This window comes from Hyperoodon ampullatus (genome assembly GCF_949752795.1).
Source record: "Hyperoodon ampullatus genome assembly, chromosome: 9".
NCBI classification, from domain to species: domain Eukaryota; kingdom Metazoa; phylum Chordata; class Mammalia; order Artiodactyla; family Ziphiidae; genus Hyperoodon; species Hyperoodon ampullatus.
In genome coordinates, this window is record NC_136922.1 from 54,598,467 (window position 1) to 54,614,965 (window position 16,499).

General features: G+C 35.3%; 1 protein-coding gene across 3 annotated transcripts in view; it reads right to left on the minus strand.

Annotated features, from left to right (window-relative positions):
- CFAP69 (cilia and flagella associated protein 69) overlaps nt 1-16,499 on the minus strand; it is a gene marked incomplete at both ends in the record, with an annotated part of 69,593 nt that overhangs the window by 26,194 nt on the left and 26,900 nt on the right. For 2 of the 3 annotated variants that reach the window (XM_079711778.1, XM_079711776.1), the window contains 8 exons: nt 2,125-2,289; nt 4,666-4,882; nt 7,132-7,253; nt 7,345-7,393; nt 9,667-9,790; nt 11,503-11,680; nt 11,789-11,938; nt 15,838-15,936. In XM_079711778.1, the coding sequence (XP_079567904.1) occupies nt 2,125-2,289; nt 4,666-4,882; nt 7,132-7,253; nt 7,345-7,393; nt 9,667-9,790; nt 11,503-11,680; nt 11,789-11,938; nt 15,838-15,936 (1,104 nt within the window). The remainder of the gene's footprint in view (nt 1-2,124; nt 2,290-4,665; nt 4,883-7,131; nt 7,254-7,344; nt 7,394-9,666; nt 9,791-11,502; nt 11,681-11,788; nt 11,939-15,837; nt 15,937-16,499) is intronic. The other variant, XM_079711777.1, reaches the window with a different exon arrangement.

The following is a 16,499-nucleotide window of genomic DNA, read 5'->3' on the forward strand; positions in this document are numbered from 1 at the left end:
TTTCAAAGTAAAAGGACCATGGAAATCACAGCCTATTTCCACTGTTGGCTCTGAAGGGACAATTCTTGGTCCTGTTAGGATGAATTACAGTAGGTGAAGGATCAGAGGCTAGGAAGGCTAGGTGAGCATGCTGGAGGCCAGGGCAGAGGCATGCCATGGACAGAGGGCCTATGCTCCCTTATTAGGACACCTTCTAGGAATCCAACCTGGCTGGCCTTGCATCTGCTTCTCCTTTCTAGATTATCTCCTCTTCTTCCTACCTGTGTACAGGGATGTCACTTTCCCTGTTGTCTGTAATAAATGTTATGTTAGTACTGAATTATTTTCTTAATATTTCGGTATCCTTTAACTCCCTACATTTACCCTCTCCTTGCTCTATTCTAACCATTGGATATATTTTTCAGATTTCCTCTTTCTAAAATAGCATTGCACATATAACTTCCCTAATCCAAACCACTAATAGCTCCCCATGCTTAAAGAGAATGAAGTTCAAACTCTATTATGGTATGCCATTCAAAACTCTTTCTAGCTTGGCCTCTGACTAGACAATTAACTTTATCTCATATTATTTGTCTTCATAAAACTTTGACTCCACTTAAGCTAGCTCTGAACACATCATCATGTATATTTTGGCTTCATGTCTCTGTTTATGCTGTCCCCTTGCTTGAAAGACCATCTCTCTCTCTCTCTCTTTTTTTCCTCTTGAAACCAGCCTTACCCTCACACCCTAACTCACAAAGATTCTTGTTAAGATTGCCCAGCATTGAAAACTACCCTGTGGCATTTACTCTCTGTGTAACTCACTAGGTGCCTTACTAACAGTGCAGGATAATTCATGCTATCTTTCTATGACATACATCTTTCCTTTTGTTTTCATTAAGGCAAGGTCCTGACAGTTCTGTTCTATACATGTTTATGACACCAATGCCTACACAACAGGTGTATAAACATTTACATTTACAGTGCAATTACTATTTGTTGAGCTTATTACTACTATAGAGCCTCTGTTAGACTCTGTAAGAGAAGGTTCCTGCCCCTAGGAACTCACATAATAAAGATCAGCTTCTTTCAAGTTAAAGGGAAAGGTCCTGAGAAGAAAAGAACCCTTGCTATTTGCTTTCCCTTCCCCACTTGCTACCCAGGTAAGATTAAGACCTCTTCTTGGATATATGGAAAATTGTATTCATCCAGTTAGCCTGGGGCCTTCACACTGAGTTCTGTATCATGAAATGTGCACAGAAGTGATAAAATCTACTTTCAGGTTTGGTCATCCCCCAGTAAGCTCAAGAGAGTGAATGTTTTTGCCTAGCCCCCTTTTCAATATCCTCATTTTGCTTACTAGTATTATTGTTAGAGGGCACCACCCCAATCCACTAATGATGGAAGAGCAGGCACTGAACAGGTTGAAGAGTTTTTGAGTAAGCATTTGTAATTACTTGACATCCAGCAAATTATATCACCTACTCATGAGGCAGTCACTGAACATGGATATGACAAATATAGCTCTTACTTCTCAAAGTCAGGAAAGGTTAGGGCCAGAGAACTATTTATTTTTTAAATAACAAAAGGTAGAAAGCTTTTGCTTAGGGGTTCTGAATTTTACACTGAGCTCGCATGTATGTATGTTGGAGATAAAGTGACTTAGCACAGTCAACACTTTAAGCTGAAAATTAAGGATATCCTGATATTTCACATCAGAAAACCTATGTACATTTCTGTATGCAGCAGCGTACCAGTGTTCTGGTAATGTCAAATGCACTGGAAAATGTAATGTTAACCTCTTTTAAAATGACTCCAAAAGGCCTGGCCAAAAAGTGGTGATCTTACTCCTAGAAGAGTGAAATATAACACTAGCCCATTAAAAAAAAAAAAAAAAAAAGATAAAGATAATCCTAAATGAAATGGTATCTGAATTAAGTAAACAAATGTTTAAAGGATAAGTGATCATGATGTTTCAGTAAAGACAAACTAATTTATAGCAACAGTATGAAACAAAAATCAAGAAAACATTCAGGAGTTTGTCAGCTATAGGACAAAATAAATGTGTAGAAAAACATTTCAAACAAACGTTCTAATTTATAAACATTCTACTTTCATCAGGACACAAACATGTTATGTTTTTACCTATCAGTTGCTGAATTGCTCTCTTTTCACAAAGATCCTTGTTTATGGTCTCATGCTCAAGGTAGACCATGGCTCTCAAGAGTCTTAAACTGTAACGCATCTGGGCAAACTTGTTTCCACGGCCACCTATACCATGAAAACTGTTCCCATGACTAAAGAAGGAATCTGTAGAGAAATATTAATAGTTATTTTACATCAAGAAATTTAGATTAGACATCTTTTATATCTATATAAGTTTAAAGAGATGTTAAAATTTTGTCATACTTTAGGTTTTTTTTTTTTAGAGAAGTAAATATGATTCCATCCCCCTCCTCTTTCTATTTCCAGTACAGAAATATGTGTTTTTAAATTTTACTCAAATGTATCATTATTGTATGTATCTTTGGTAACTTGTTTCTGTTATGTGTTGTATTTTTAAAATTATTCACATTGTTACAAGTAGATCTAGATCACTCAGTTTTAACTGCTTTCCACATCCAGTTTATAAGTAACAGTTTATCCATTCACTAGTACAAATTGCTACAATGGACATTCTAGTTCATGTCCTCTTGTTCCCACTGAGAAGTGTTTCGCCTGTGACACCAGAATCATATACCCACATGGAATTTTATTAAAGTTGCCAAATTGTTCCCCAAAGTGGTTATATGGGTACATTGTATAAGAAATAGATTTTTCCCAATCTATTAAATGTGAAATGGTAGTTCATTGTTATCTTAATTTGCAGAGCAATTACATTTCTCTGATTACCAGTGGGGTTGAGTGTCTTTTAATTTTTTTTGAAAATTTGAGATTTTCTCCAAAAATTTTGAAGAATTTTCTTGGCAATCTCTATTGTTTGCCTACTTCTCTACTGAGTTATTTTCTTTTTGATATGTAGGAGTTCTTTATGAAGCTGAATTCTAATCATTTATCAGTCAGAGTGGTGAGTAAATGTCTTCCCTCAATTTATAGATTGTTATCTTATTCAGATTTTGTCATACAGATATTTCTGTTTTACAGTAGTTAATACATTTAATAATCTTTAATAATCTTTTTTATAGTTTAAGCTCTTCTGTATTTAAAAAGTCTGTTTCTACCCTGTTATTCATAAAGATAATTTCCCATGTTTTCTTCTAAGATTTTTACAGTTTAACTTTTTGCATTTAGGGCTTTAATTCATTTTGCAATTGACTTTTTTAAACAAGTTGAAAGGATCTAATTTTTACTTTTTCACAGAGAGGGCCAACTGCCCGAGCACCATCCTTCTCTCATAGATTGGCAGTATCATCTTTGATGATGCCAACCTCCCATATATTCCATTCCACTGGTCTATGCCTGGTCAAGTACCATAAAATTTTAATTACTATAGCTTTATGGTCAGTCTTGATAAATAACAAGGCAAGTTCTCTTTCTTCGTTATAATATGCTTTCTTTGAAAGGTTCTTTTAGAAGTAGCTTTTTGTTTAATGCTAAAAAAAAAAAGTTCAAAATACTGTTCTCAGTAGTGTGTATAGGTTTAGAAATGTGGATTCTGGAGCTAGACTGCCTGCATTAAATCACTTACTATGTGGCAAGGAACAAGTTATTTTACTTCTCTGACTGAGTTCTACCCACTGACCAACAGGGCTAATAATAGAACCTATAACTCCTAGATTTGTTGTGAGGCCTAAATGGTTTAATACTGCTGAGGGGGTTAAGGCCTATCACATAGTAGGTACTCAATAACTGTTAGCTATCAGGCTTCTTCTTCTTAGGCAGCATTTCCTTTTTTTTGCCTTATAGACTTCTGTAAACATAAATAATATAAAGGAGAGACAGGAGAATTGTTTTATTTAATGCACAGTAATTTAACATGACTAAATTTAGTAACTCAGCATATTAAAAACTAGAGAATAAAAATAAGCTATAATTTTTTCTTCCTCATGGATGAGTGCTATTCTTGATCTAATGAAAATGTACCATACAAAATTATTTCCAGAGCAAAGTTACTACCAGAGAAAAATACAGTATCTTACTTATAATTCTTTTTTAAAAAGAATATATTTCTTATTTCCCTTCTAAGAATTATGAGAATTGAAATGAAATATTCATACAAATTAGGGCTCTGCTAACTTGGCAGACTACATGTGGCTAGAGATCTAGATCTGAAGCTCCATGAAGGTATGGACTTCATTTATTTTGAACATAAATGTTTCGTTAGTAGCTAAAACAATATATGGTTACTAGTAGGCATTCAATAAATATTTGTTGAATGACTAATTAAAATATTACAGGACAGTATAATTATTGGATAGGCCTAATAATATAAAAATTTAAATCAGTTTATATGAATGATTTATTTTACTGAAAGGTATGCATCAACTATAGCTAATATTTACTAATGTCTGACTATAAATGAAATCTCAGGCTTTTTTCCTTAAAACACCATTTAAACACATTAAGGTCACAGAAGGCCAGATCTACATTGTTAGTTCTCCTTTTAATTGTATTTCTTTTTCTACACTGCCATTCAGTTGAAATATGTAGATTAGAATTTTGACAGGAATCTGAAAGGCCACTTACCTTCACTGTCACACCATTCTAAAAATGCAAGGACGTGAGCATTTCCCTGATACAACATGTACTCGTCTATTAAAAAAGGAGCCACTGATGACAAAGTGGCAATTGCATGCAGTTGTAATTCTTTATACTGTGCTGCAGACCATTCAACTATTTTGTGTTTCTCAGGCTTTTTAACATAGGTAAACAAAGCCAAAATAACTTTGCCATCAATTAATAGCTATGAGAAAGGGCAAAAAGTACTATGTTAGAAACATAATTAAAACAATTTTATTTAATATAAGAAAATTTAATAAAAGATTTCCAATTTGATGTGTTATTGATGATCATTTCAAAATACTTTCTTCCTAAAGATTCCAAGCTATGTTAAGTACTAAAAATTTAAAAACCCAAAACCAAACTCACTAATAACAACATTTCACTATGATCCCCCTTTCTGGGATATACACTCTATGGCTGACAATAATATAAAATAAGTATTAGTTTTTTAAATCTATGCTGCTTATATATGCAGTTTACCTCCCGCTTATGATAAAACCACAAGAGTCAAAAATTTAGAGCAAATAAACTGGTGGTTATTTCTGTCTTCCTTACTTTTGTTTCTTAAAGGAAACATTTCAGAGACTCAATTGTATATATACTTTAAGAAATCAATTTTGTCTGAAGTTATGATAATAGACTATGGCTATTTTTAAGCATAGGCAACAGAACTTATACAAATACTCTATTCAGTGAATACCAGTCAGGTCACAAGCCATAGTTAATTACACGCCAAGAATTTTAAAACTGTACTGAATCCATGATGTCAATAAAAATAAAACAAAAATGCAAAGCTATTATAATATGACAATCAAGTTAATATTATAGCTGATTCTGATTGATGGATATTTATGGTTCACAAGATAGTAACACACCATGTGCTATATTCTATTCAATTTTCTTTTCATCTGGCATTATTCTACAAAGATTTTTTCACAATAAATCTATGAATTTTTCTAAATTTTCTACTATTCCACATGGAAAGTGCACAAGATTTAGAACTGAGAAAACAAGAACAACAATTAGTTCTAGCACTGCTCTAAGTAGTAAGTGGATAATTTTTTTGAAATACTCTGTGAACTGCAAATAACAGTACACGTATTTATTATCACCACCATTACTGAGCCACAAACACAAACATATGACAGAAAAAAAATTAGTTGATTCCACTGCTCACATAGTGCTTCAAGAAGCTTATCAGTCTTTGTGCCATTTGACTTTGTTGTCGAATAAAATTGGTTTATAAACTATAGTGTAAATTTTATTATCTTTGTATCTGTCATTTTAATAGTTATATAATACTCCACTATAATAATAAACCATATTCTATTGAATGATTTTCTATATTGCATTTCAGAAAATACATTTAGCTTCTATGGAGTGTATGTTTTTGATATGAATAATAAAGTTATAACTGTAAAGACAGTTTTTTTCTGAGCATTTTTTAGTATATTCTTCAAAGTGGCATTACCAAAAAAAATTGTTTTTAGCTCTTTTAATCCTCATAATAATTCCATGAGATAGGTGTTTTCTCCACTTTGAAGTTGAGATAACTGGAATTTAGAGACGCTAAACTATGTATTCAAGATCACATTGCTAGAAAGCGACAGCACTGGATTCCACCTGACTAAAGCCTTAACCACCATATTATACCACGTTTATATTATCACTAATGAAATTGATAGAATGAATCCTCCCTTGGAACTTGAAAGAGTTTTAAGACTAAAATGAAATTTCAATTAATGCAGTAATAACTAAACTAATGGAATTGTTAGTAAGTAGTATATTTTTTTCTGTTGCTTTATAGTTTACAAAGCCTTTATCTCAGTCTCACAACAGAAGGAGGAACTGAGCCTCAGAAAGTTCAGGTGACTTTGCCAAGGCCATACAGCTAGTAGGCGATAAGACAGAAGTGAAATTCATTTCCAGTGCTCTTCAAATTACACCATGCTTTATGTAGGATATAAAGTATTAAGATAATTCATGGGTAATAAAAATATGTACATAAGGAGGTTAGATTTGTGTGGAGAAAAAGCAGGTTCATACAGTTTGAGATGGGCAGCATAGAGATGAGCAATTTCCTCCAGCATTAAATCACCCCTCATTACTATGGTCAAAGATAGACTATTAGGCTGGGTGGGCCTATATGGATTTTCTTTCAGTTTATGTTCTCTTATTCAGGAGCTCTAAATATATAAATAAATCTCCACAGTTCTCCTGCTTTTCCTTGGTTTATGTGGTTTAAATTTAGGTAAATTCACTGTTCATTAATAGATAAGAGAAATTTTGAAAAAGTGAAATTCCAGTGAATACGAGTTTGTTACCTTCTATGGTAAATATATGGGCTGATGAAAGATTTGCAGCCATGGCTTTTAAAAAGTCATACTACAAAGTGAGACAATTTTAATTTTTATTTTGATTACTTTTTACCTGTATAGTAGATAAATCTTTACAAAAGGTCACAATTATATTGAATAGCAATTTCTTCAACTCAAAATCTTCGTAGGAATTAGAAAACTTAAGACCTTTTACCAAAGGATTTTGGCTTTTAACTGTGAGAGGGGAAAAAAAAGGCAGAGTAAAATAAAAGCTGAAATGATGTATGACTCATTAATTATAAGTTGAAAATTTTATGGTTTTTACCTTCATTAAAGGTTGCAAATAATATCAAATCCCTGGTAAAGCCACACTCCTAATATAAATACACAAAATAAACAGAAGGATGAATTAATTATATGGAAATTAAGTTACAGATGCCCATATTTACTTAATATGTAGGGTTTTTTTAATCAGACTCTCCTTGTCATTCATCTGAGTTCATAAAGCACTAATAATAAGGGATGAAAGAAAGAAAATAAAAGCATATAGCCAGATAAACTTGTAATTTATTTAATATTAAACTTACTTCTGTAGGTTCTAAGAAATATATTACATTATTCTATGAATATTTTACAAGATACTGTTTAAAATTTGGTAAGAACCCAAAATGTACTGCTAGAAGTAACTTACATAATTCATTACCTATACCTTCAAGGGACGAAAGAAGGGAAGAAAACAGTTATTTTCAACAGCTTTTCTTCTTAAACACCCCCTGGCTCCCCACCCTGACCCCAACTACTCTCAAATATGTCAAAGGTTTGGTCAAGAGACAACAAACAATTCCTACTTAACATGAAAAGCCCTGAAGAATGACCAGAAAACATTTCAGCATGAGGGAACTCATTCCTGACAGAGATATCCTAGTTGGACTTCGGACATTAGGGAGAATTTATAGGGACAAACCTTGGGCTTTTGAGTTTGCAACTATATATTCCTACTACTTTAAGATCCATATGGTTTCTTTAAAATGTGAAGATGTTATTCCTATTGACTCACATTCACGGAATTCACATGAATGTTTGCAAGGATGCTAATGAGAATTTATTGACTGACCAGGGGCTTCCACAGAAACATAGGCCCACCTACACATTGCAACCTTGACTAGGAAGCTATGTAGGACGTTTTCCCCATTTGCACAGTATAAATTCTGTGACTGTTTTTTTTAAAATTTTATTGAAGTCTAGTTGATTTACAATGTTGTGTTAATTTCTGCTGTACAGCAAAGTGATTCAGTTATACATACATATATTCTTTTTCATATTTTTTTCCATTATGGTTTATCATAAGATACTGAATATAGTTCCCTGTGCTATACAGTAGGACCTTGCTGTTTATCCATCCTATATACAATAGTTTGCATCTGCTAATCCCAAATTCCCAATCCTTCCCTCCCCCACCCCCTCCCCCACCCCCTCCCCCTTGGCAACCACAAGTCTGTTCTCTATATCTGTGAGTGTGTTTCTGTTTCATAGATATGTTCATTTGTGTTGTTTTTAGATTCCACATTTAAGTGATATCATATGGTATTTGTCTTTCTCTGTGTGACTTAGTATGATAGTCTCTAGGTCCATCCATGTTGCTGCAAATGGCACTATTTCATTCTTTTTTATGGCTGAGTAGTATTCCATTGTATATATGTACATCTTCTTTATCCATTCATCTGTCGATGTCTTGGCTATTGTAAATAGTGCTGCTATGAACACAGGGGTGCATGTATCTTTTCAAATTATAGCTTTGTCTGATATGTGCCCAGAAATGGGATTGCTGGAGCATATGGCAACTCTATTTTTAGTTTTTTGAGGAACCTCCATAATGTTTTCCATAGTGGCTGCACCAATTTACATTCCCACCAACAGTGTAGGAGGGTTCCCTTTTCTCCACACCCCCTCCAGCATTTGTTTTTTGTAGACTTTTTTTTTTTAATATTTATTTATTTTGGCTGTGCCGGGTCTTAGTTGCAGCACATGGGATCTTCACTGGGGCATGCTGGATCTTTAGTTGCGGCATGCGGGATGTTTTTAGTTGTGACATGCAGACCTCTTAGTTGCGGCATGCAAACTCTTCATCATGGCATGCATGCAGGATCTAGTTCCCCGACCCCCGACCAGGAATTGAACATGGGCCCCCTGTATTGGAAGCACGGAGCCTTACCCACTGGATCACCAGGGAAGTCCCTGTTTTTCTGTAGACTTTTTAATGATGGCCATTCTGACCAGTGTGAGGTGGTACCTCACTGTAGTTTTGATTTGCATTTCTCTAATAATTAGCAATGAGGAGGATGTTTTCATGTGCCTATTGGCCGTTTGTTTGTCTTCTTTGGAGAAATGTCTATTTAGGTCTTATGCCCAGCTGAGTAAATTATATTTGTGAGTAAATTATAATACATGAGGAGGATCTCAACCTTCCAAAGGGATGCAAAGAAGAACTGGCAGAGTGCAAGTATACTGGTGACCATAATGATATTACAATATAACTTGGCATTACAACAAAGTACATAAATGTTACAACATAGTTCAGGACTCCCTCCTCCCCCCACACCCACCACTTCCACAATTAGAATTAAAATGCAATTTGATTCATACTTACAATCATTGGTGCTTCAGGATTTTGAGATATAATTGTTGTGATCACTAATATGTCATTTCTAAGCTGACGATCATAATGACTAAGACCTCTTGTAAACAGATTTTTAAATGCTTTCTTCAAAGCCCTAAAAAGTGAAGTCATATCTTTAAAGCCATATTTCTATGGAAATACCACCTAAGTGTCTACCTACAAAATCTCCCTTTTTACATTTTACTACTCATTTCAAAATATTTCTAATCTTTTCTATCTTTACAAATCTGCCTCTAGTTCACTGAGGGACTAGATAAGAATCCCTCAGTCCAATCTATACATGGTGGTCAAAGTGACTGCTCTAAAATAAAGATTCAATCACATCATTTTCCTTTTTAAAATTACTGATACTTAAAGGCTTTTCTTTGTTCTTAGGATAAAGTCCCACCTCCCTACCAAGGATTATCAGGCCTTTCATGTTACAGTCCCTGCTAACATTGTTAGCTTCATCTCTCACTATTCTACCCTGTACTTTTTGCTCTCACTATATTGAATTTCTTTCAATTTTTTGATTTTGCTAAATTCTTCTTTCACTTCTGTTCCCCTGTCTAGGATCCTCTCTGTATGCAGAACTCTTGTGTTGCTAAGTCACATTTATCATTCAGATACCAGATTAGGGTTTATTAGGAAGTGCTGATTAACTCTCCAAGTCTGGGTCAGGTTCCCTGTACAATGGGCATTTGTTGCTTTATCTTCTAGGAGCCACTTGCCCTTCTTGTGATAATAGTACCCTTATTTTTATTTAGGCATTCACTCTTTACACACTTTTTGGTCTTGTAAAGCTGCCTTCAACTAAAAGGAAGCGAGTTAGAGCATTCCTTCTTTTTGTTACTGTAACTCACTCTGAAATGGGCATATGGCCAACACCAGACCACTAAGGGTCAGTCAACAGGGACTCAATTAGAAGAATTTTCTTTGAGCTTTTGGAATAGCAAGTCTTATCTTCTGCTTGGTTTGGGGTTGTGATTATGTGAAGCTAGACTTCGTAGGTCTTACCATATGGATCTTGAGACTAAAGCCAACACAGTGGAAAATAGTGCAGAGGGATGAAGAGGGCCCAAGTCCTGATATTTGCTGAGCCTTGAATTCAGCTGCACATGAAACCAGTTTTATCCTTGACTTTGTAGTTACACGAGCCCATAAAATTTCCTATTCGGTTTAAATCAGTTGGGTTGGGGGTTCAGTCGCTTGCAAACAAAACTGTGCTGATCCACCATCTTCGGGAGAACATGAAGGACCTTGCAGTAATCTCTTTCATAACATTTAGTATGCTCTCTTTTAGTTGCCTATTTACTTGTCTCTCTCTCTTAACATAATGCAAGTGCCATGAAAGCAGAGACCATTTCTGTATTGTTTTCAGTTGTATTTCCACAGCCTAGTACTGAACTTGGCACAGAGCAGACAATAATTATTTGATGAATATATGAATAAGTAACTTAAAGGCTCACTCATATTTTATTGCTAATGCTTACTGTAGTATCTGGAAGACAGTAAGTACTCAAAAATAGGTTTACTGAATGAACAAATGAAATAGTTCTTTTAAATATCGAATTTTACTTTATACATACTCAAGGACATAATTTAGTTTTGTTAACAAGCTACTTTAAAAGCCTTCCACATAGAAAAAAAAAAAAAGACTTGTTATTGTGCAGATGCATTTATACCATGGTACAAAAAAATGTCCTGAAACATAGCCATTACATGAATCAAAAGCCTAATTGAACATAAATTAAAAAAAAAAAATTTAGTTATGTCACTGGCTATCGTTTTAAGATTAAAAATTCCTATCTAACCACATATACTTACAGCAAACATTCCAAGTTACTAAGCTGTTGTATGATTTCTTCTTTTGAAGATTTTTCCAATAAGTTCCAAAGTATTTCAGATGAACGAAATAGAAGCTGTCCAGAGGGATCTGGGTCATTGAGATGAGCACAGATTCCACTGGCTGCTTGTGCTTTCACCATTAAAGTACAATTAACTTCTGAAAATAAATTTTAAAATTATTTATGCTGTACAGTCTTGACATAACTAGATAAAAACAAAAATAGTTGAGAATGAAGTGTTCAAATATGTACAATAATATACAAACCAGAAGCTGAGAGATGTTGTAGAGTTTTAAGTACCCAAAGTTTCTCAACAAGTTGATTTTCAAGCAACACCAATGACTGGACCATTGTTTTTGCCAATCCTCCAACTTCAGCCATTTTAATCTTATATGATGAACTAGCCTGCTGGTAACCTAACAACAATTAGTGAATAAATATGTACAATTATTTCACATAGTAATCATCTACATTAAACAAAAGAATGAGTAAACATTAAACAACAGCAACAACAAAAACTTTAAAAAAGTGTATGGCATGTTAAAATGGTATAGCACAGGGATTGGCAAACTTCTATAAAAGGCCAGGTATCAGTAATTTAGGCTTTGCAGGTTATAAGATTTCTCTCTCAAATACTCAACTCTGCTACCATAGCATGAAAGCAGGCATAAACCATACAAAAATAAGTGGGCACGGCTGTGTTCCAATAAAAGTTTATTTACAGAGGGCCAATTTTGGCCTGGGGTCCATAGTTTGCTGATCCCTGGTGTAGCATTTGAAACAGAACTGCAGAGTTGGAGGCATATATTAAATTCTAAAAAAGAACAATATTTCTTTTCTCTAGGTATACCTTTCCATAAAGGAAAATGGCATGATTACAAATATTAAATGTTTTCACTATTCAAGTCAATACATTACTTTAGTGCTTTCAAGGGACCATAATTACATAAGTTGGTGATGAAATAAGAGGTGAAAATATAATGCTGTTCTGATAAATGCTAGTGAATATAATGGTATTTTAGGGAAGTTTGATTCTTGGCGACATGTCTTATAATAATTTCCTTCTGCTGTATCGCCTGTGAGAAACACCACCTCTCCTTTGATACAGCTGCACAGGTACCTGACCAACTATACTCAACTAGAGAGATTAAATACATAGCAGAGGGTACCTGCTCACGTGAGATGCAGCTATTTTCTCTCTTAGTGACATACTTATCTACCTCCCTGACTTCTTGACTTTTGAGACCAACTAGATTCTTTAACTTTGCCATAGTTCTGAGATGTCTGTCAGTTTGTCATGTCTTTCTGAATTTGATCTTTAGCACTGGACAAGGCCCTGTCCATTCCTGTGATGGGTTCTCTATGGTAAGGCCCTAGCTACTCACTTTAGGCATTTAAAAAATATAAAGAGAAAACCACAAGTTGCATAATTTCACCATCCAGAGAGAACAACCTTAACATTCTGGTATATTTCTTTTGTTTTTTTTGATCAATAGATATCTATTAAGCGGCTACTATGTTACATATTATTGTAAATCTGGTATATTTCTTACTGATATTTTTAATGTATGCATATAACTTTAACAATATAATGTATGCAGAATTTTACATTCAACTGCAGCCACTAAACATTTTATTGTAAGCCTCTTCTCATTCTATATTTTCCCAAATCATGATTTTATTTGCATAATAGCCTGTCATATGCATGGACCAACCAAAATGTACTTTATACTTACTGTATCTTTATTTATTGAGTTTACATTTCTACAGAAGGATATATAGTAAGATTAAGGCTCATGGACCTGATTCCTGTCTCCAGGGCTATGTCTCTTACAATTGCTCTACTGAGGACTTTTTTTTTTTTTTTTTTGTGGTACGTGGGCCTCTCACTGCTGTGGCCTCTCCCATTGCAGAGCACAGGCTCCGGACGCGCAGGCTCAGCGACCATGGCTCATGGGCCCAGCCGCTCCGCAGCATGTGGGATCCTCCCAGACCGGGGCACGAACCTGTGTCCCCTATGTCGGCAGGCGGACTCTCAACCACTGCACCACCAGGGAAGCCCTCTACTGAGGACTTTTCAGCTGTAGTCCCAGCTATCCAGCCATGCCCATCACCTGAAATCAACTGTGTGACAGCTAGTGAGAGCATTGCCTAAGATTCCCAATTTTCAGAGCCTGATCAAATTAAGATCAACCTCACTTCTCTGCACCTTAACTCCTCTGTCATATCTTATACATCATTTGTCTCCCTTTCTATTTTAAAAAGACTGTGTAAATATTGCCTAGGTTAACACTAAGCTTGTGCTCTTAATTCCATCCTCTCATGCCTTCTTTGGGAATTTCACACTCCAATTTTCCATGTACTAGCTTCTTATTCCTCTGCCTATAGGGGAAAACTTCATTTTTCCCTATCCTAAAAATTATAAATAATAACAAAACCAAATATCTTCTTTGATTTTGCTACCAGTTGAATTGTTCTCCATTTTCCTTCTTTTTCTTCCTCATCTGATTTTAATATATAAGTCTGCATTCACTGCCTCTATTCTCACAATCCTCTCATTCTTTAGTCCTGTATCTGCCCTGACGACTTTATGGCAATAGATCTGCCAGAAATGAACTACAACTTTTCAGATATCACATCATTTGGCGTTTTCATTCCTCAGTTACAGAAGCCAATACAGTATTTGACACGGAGACCACTACTTCCTTCATCAAACATTTCATTCACTGGCACACAAGACATGGCAGTCTTTAGCTTTTCCTCCTCCTCTCTGAACCTTCCTTCATTGCCAGTTTCTTTGGATTGTTTTTTGTTTTGTTTTGTTTTTCCCCAGATCTCAATATGGGCACTCTCCATGTTGCTGTTCTTGGTCCCTTGCTGCTTACATGCTTTATCTCCTGGAAAACTCAAGCACCCAGATGGTTTCAATTTTCATCTCTGTTTGGGTGAATTCCAAACCTGTATTTCTGGTCTCTGCTTTTAGTATCCAATGTCTACTATCTACCAAACACTTCCTCCTGTTTATCTCATCAATAGCTCAAATCTGACAGTTAATAATTTCTTTACTCATTTCTCTACTTCAGATGTCCTCCCATTTTTCCCTATTCATAAGTTAGCTTTCTTTTCTACCAGTCTTATTGCCACCCATCTAAAGGAACATATAACTTAAAAATGTATTTTATATCTTCTCTCCTTTCTAGATTGATTATGAATTACAGAAACTATGAAGGTAGGAAGTATGTCCTAAGTAATATTATATCCTCTACATTGCAAGCGCCCTCTATCTTGATACCACCCATTTCAGTGTGACTCATTTTATCATTATATATTATGATCCCTTAGCTGTAACATGCAGAACTCTTTTTCCAAACATGGTAGAGAATGTTATTAGCATTAGGAATTTAACATCTAGTTGGGTGGGACAGATAATATGAATAATTATAAATATTAGAAAATAATAATATTATCAACAGTATTAAATAACATTAATAGTAATAATTATAATTAAACTAACTTGGGTATGACTTTAAAAATTCTGTTATATTTAGCATCAGTTTAAAAATCTAAAGTTGAGAAAAATACATAAATTTTTTTGTTTAAAATGACTGAAGAGGGGCTTCCCTGGTGGCGCAGTGGTTGAGAGTCCGCCTGCCGATGCAGGGGAAACGGGTTCGTGCCCCGGTCTGGGAAGATCCCACATGCCACGGAGCGGCTGGGCCCGTGAGTCATGGCCGCTGGGCCTGTGCGTCCGGAGCCTGTGCTCCGCAACGGGAGAGGCCACAACAGTGGGAGGCCCACATACCGCAAAAAAAAAAAAAAAAAATGACTGAAGAGTTTGAGACTACCAAAAGAACTGTTTTGATGTGTTGCATTTATTTATTTTTTTAAATTTAATTAATTAATTAATTAATTTTTTATTTTTGGCCGCGTTGGGTCTTCACTGCTGCATGCCGGCTTTCTCTAGTTGTGGCGAGCGGGGGCTACTCTTCGTTGCAGTGCGTGGGCTTCTCACTGTGGTGGCTTCTCTTGTTGCAGAGCATGGGCTCTAGGCGCGTGGGCTTCAGTAGTTGTGGCTCACGGGCTCTAGAGCTCAGGCTCAGTAGCTGTGGCCTAGATCTGGGATCTTCCCAGATCAGGGCTCGAACCCACGTCCCCTGTCTAGGCAGGTGGATTCTTAACCACTGTGTCAACAGGGAAGCCCGATGTGTTGCATTTATGATCCCACTCTGTCTTTCCAAGTTCAAAGAGAAATGAGAAAGACTATTCTGTTTTATAAAGACATAAGTTATTACTGAAAGACTATTGAAAACTTTACCTGTAATATGCTTCTTTGGTGGTTCTGCATGATAAAAGTCAATAATACACTTACAAATTTGTATCCTCAATTCAGAACTTGGTATTATCATTAAGTCACCTGCCAGAAAGATAAACAAATGCTATTCAATAACAGTACCATAAGTTTATTTGCAGTTTTAAGCATAGAGTGTTAGTAACATGATTAAAAATATCATCAGAGATTCAAACTGGATCATGTAATTTTATACACACACACACGTGTGTGCACATGCATGCACAAAACACCCTGAATATCTATCCTTGTAACACTTGGCCCCTCAGTCAACTCAACCTCTCCTTCCCAGGAAGAAAAGAATGGTAATTAGCAGCATAAATGCTAGAACTAGATTGTCTAAGATTAAATCCTGGCTCTGCCACTTACTACCTGTATAAACTTCTGTCTTTTAGTTTTCTCATCTATAAAATGGTATAACAATAGTTACTACTTTAAAGATTGCTGTGAGAATTAAATGCGTTAGTATGAGAAAAGGGCTGAGAGTTTTCCTCCCTAACTAGAGAGTCAGTAATCTGTTGCCTCTAATAATGCATCCTTTGCTTAGAGAAGTTCCAAGTGAGCTTTGCTCCCTCAGTTTACTGACAGACTGGAAGACAGTGAGTTTCTAGGCAGTCTTTGCCCTGCAG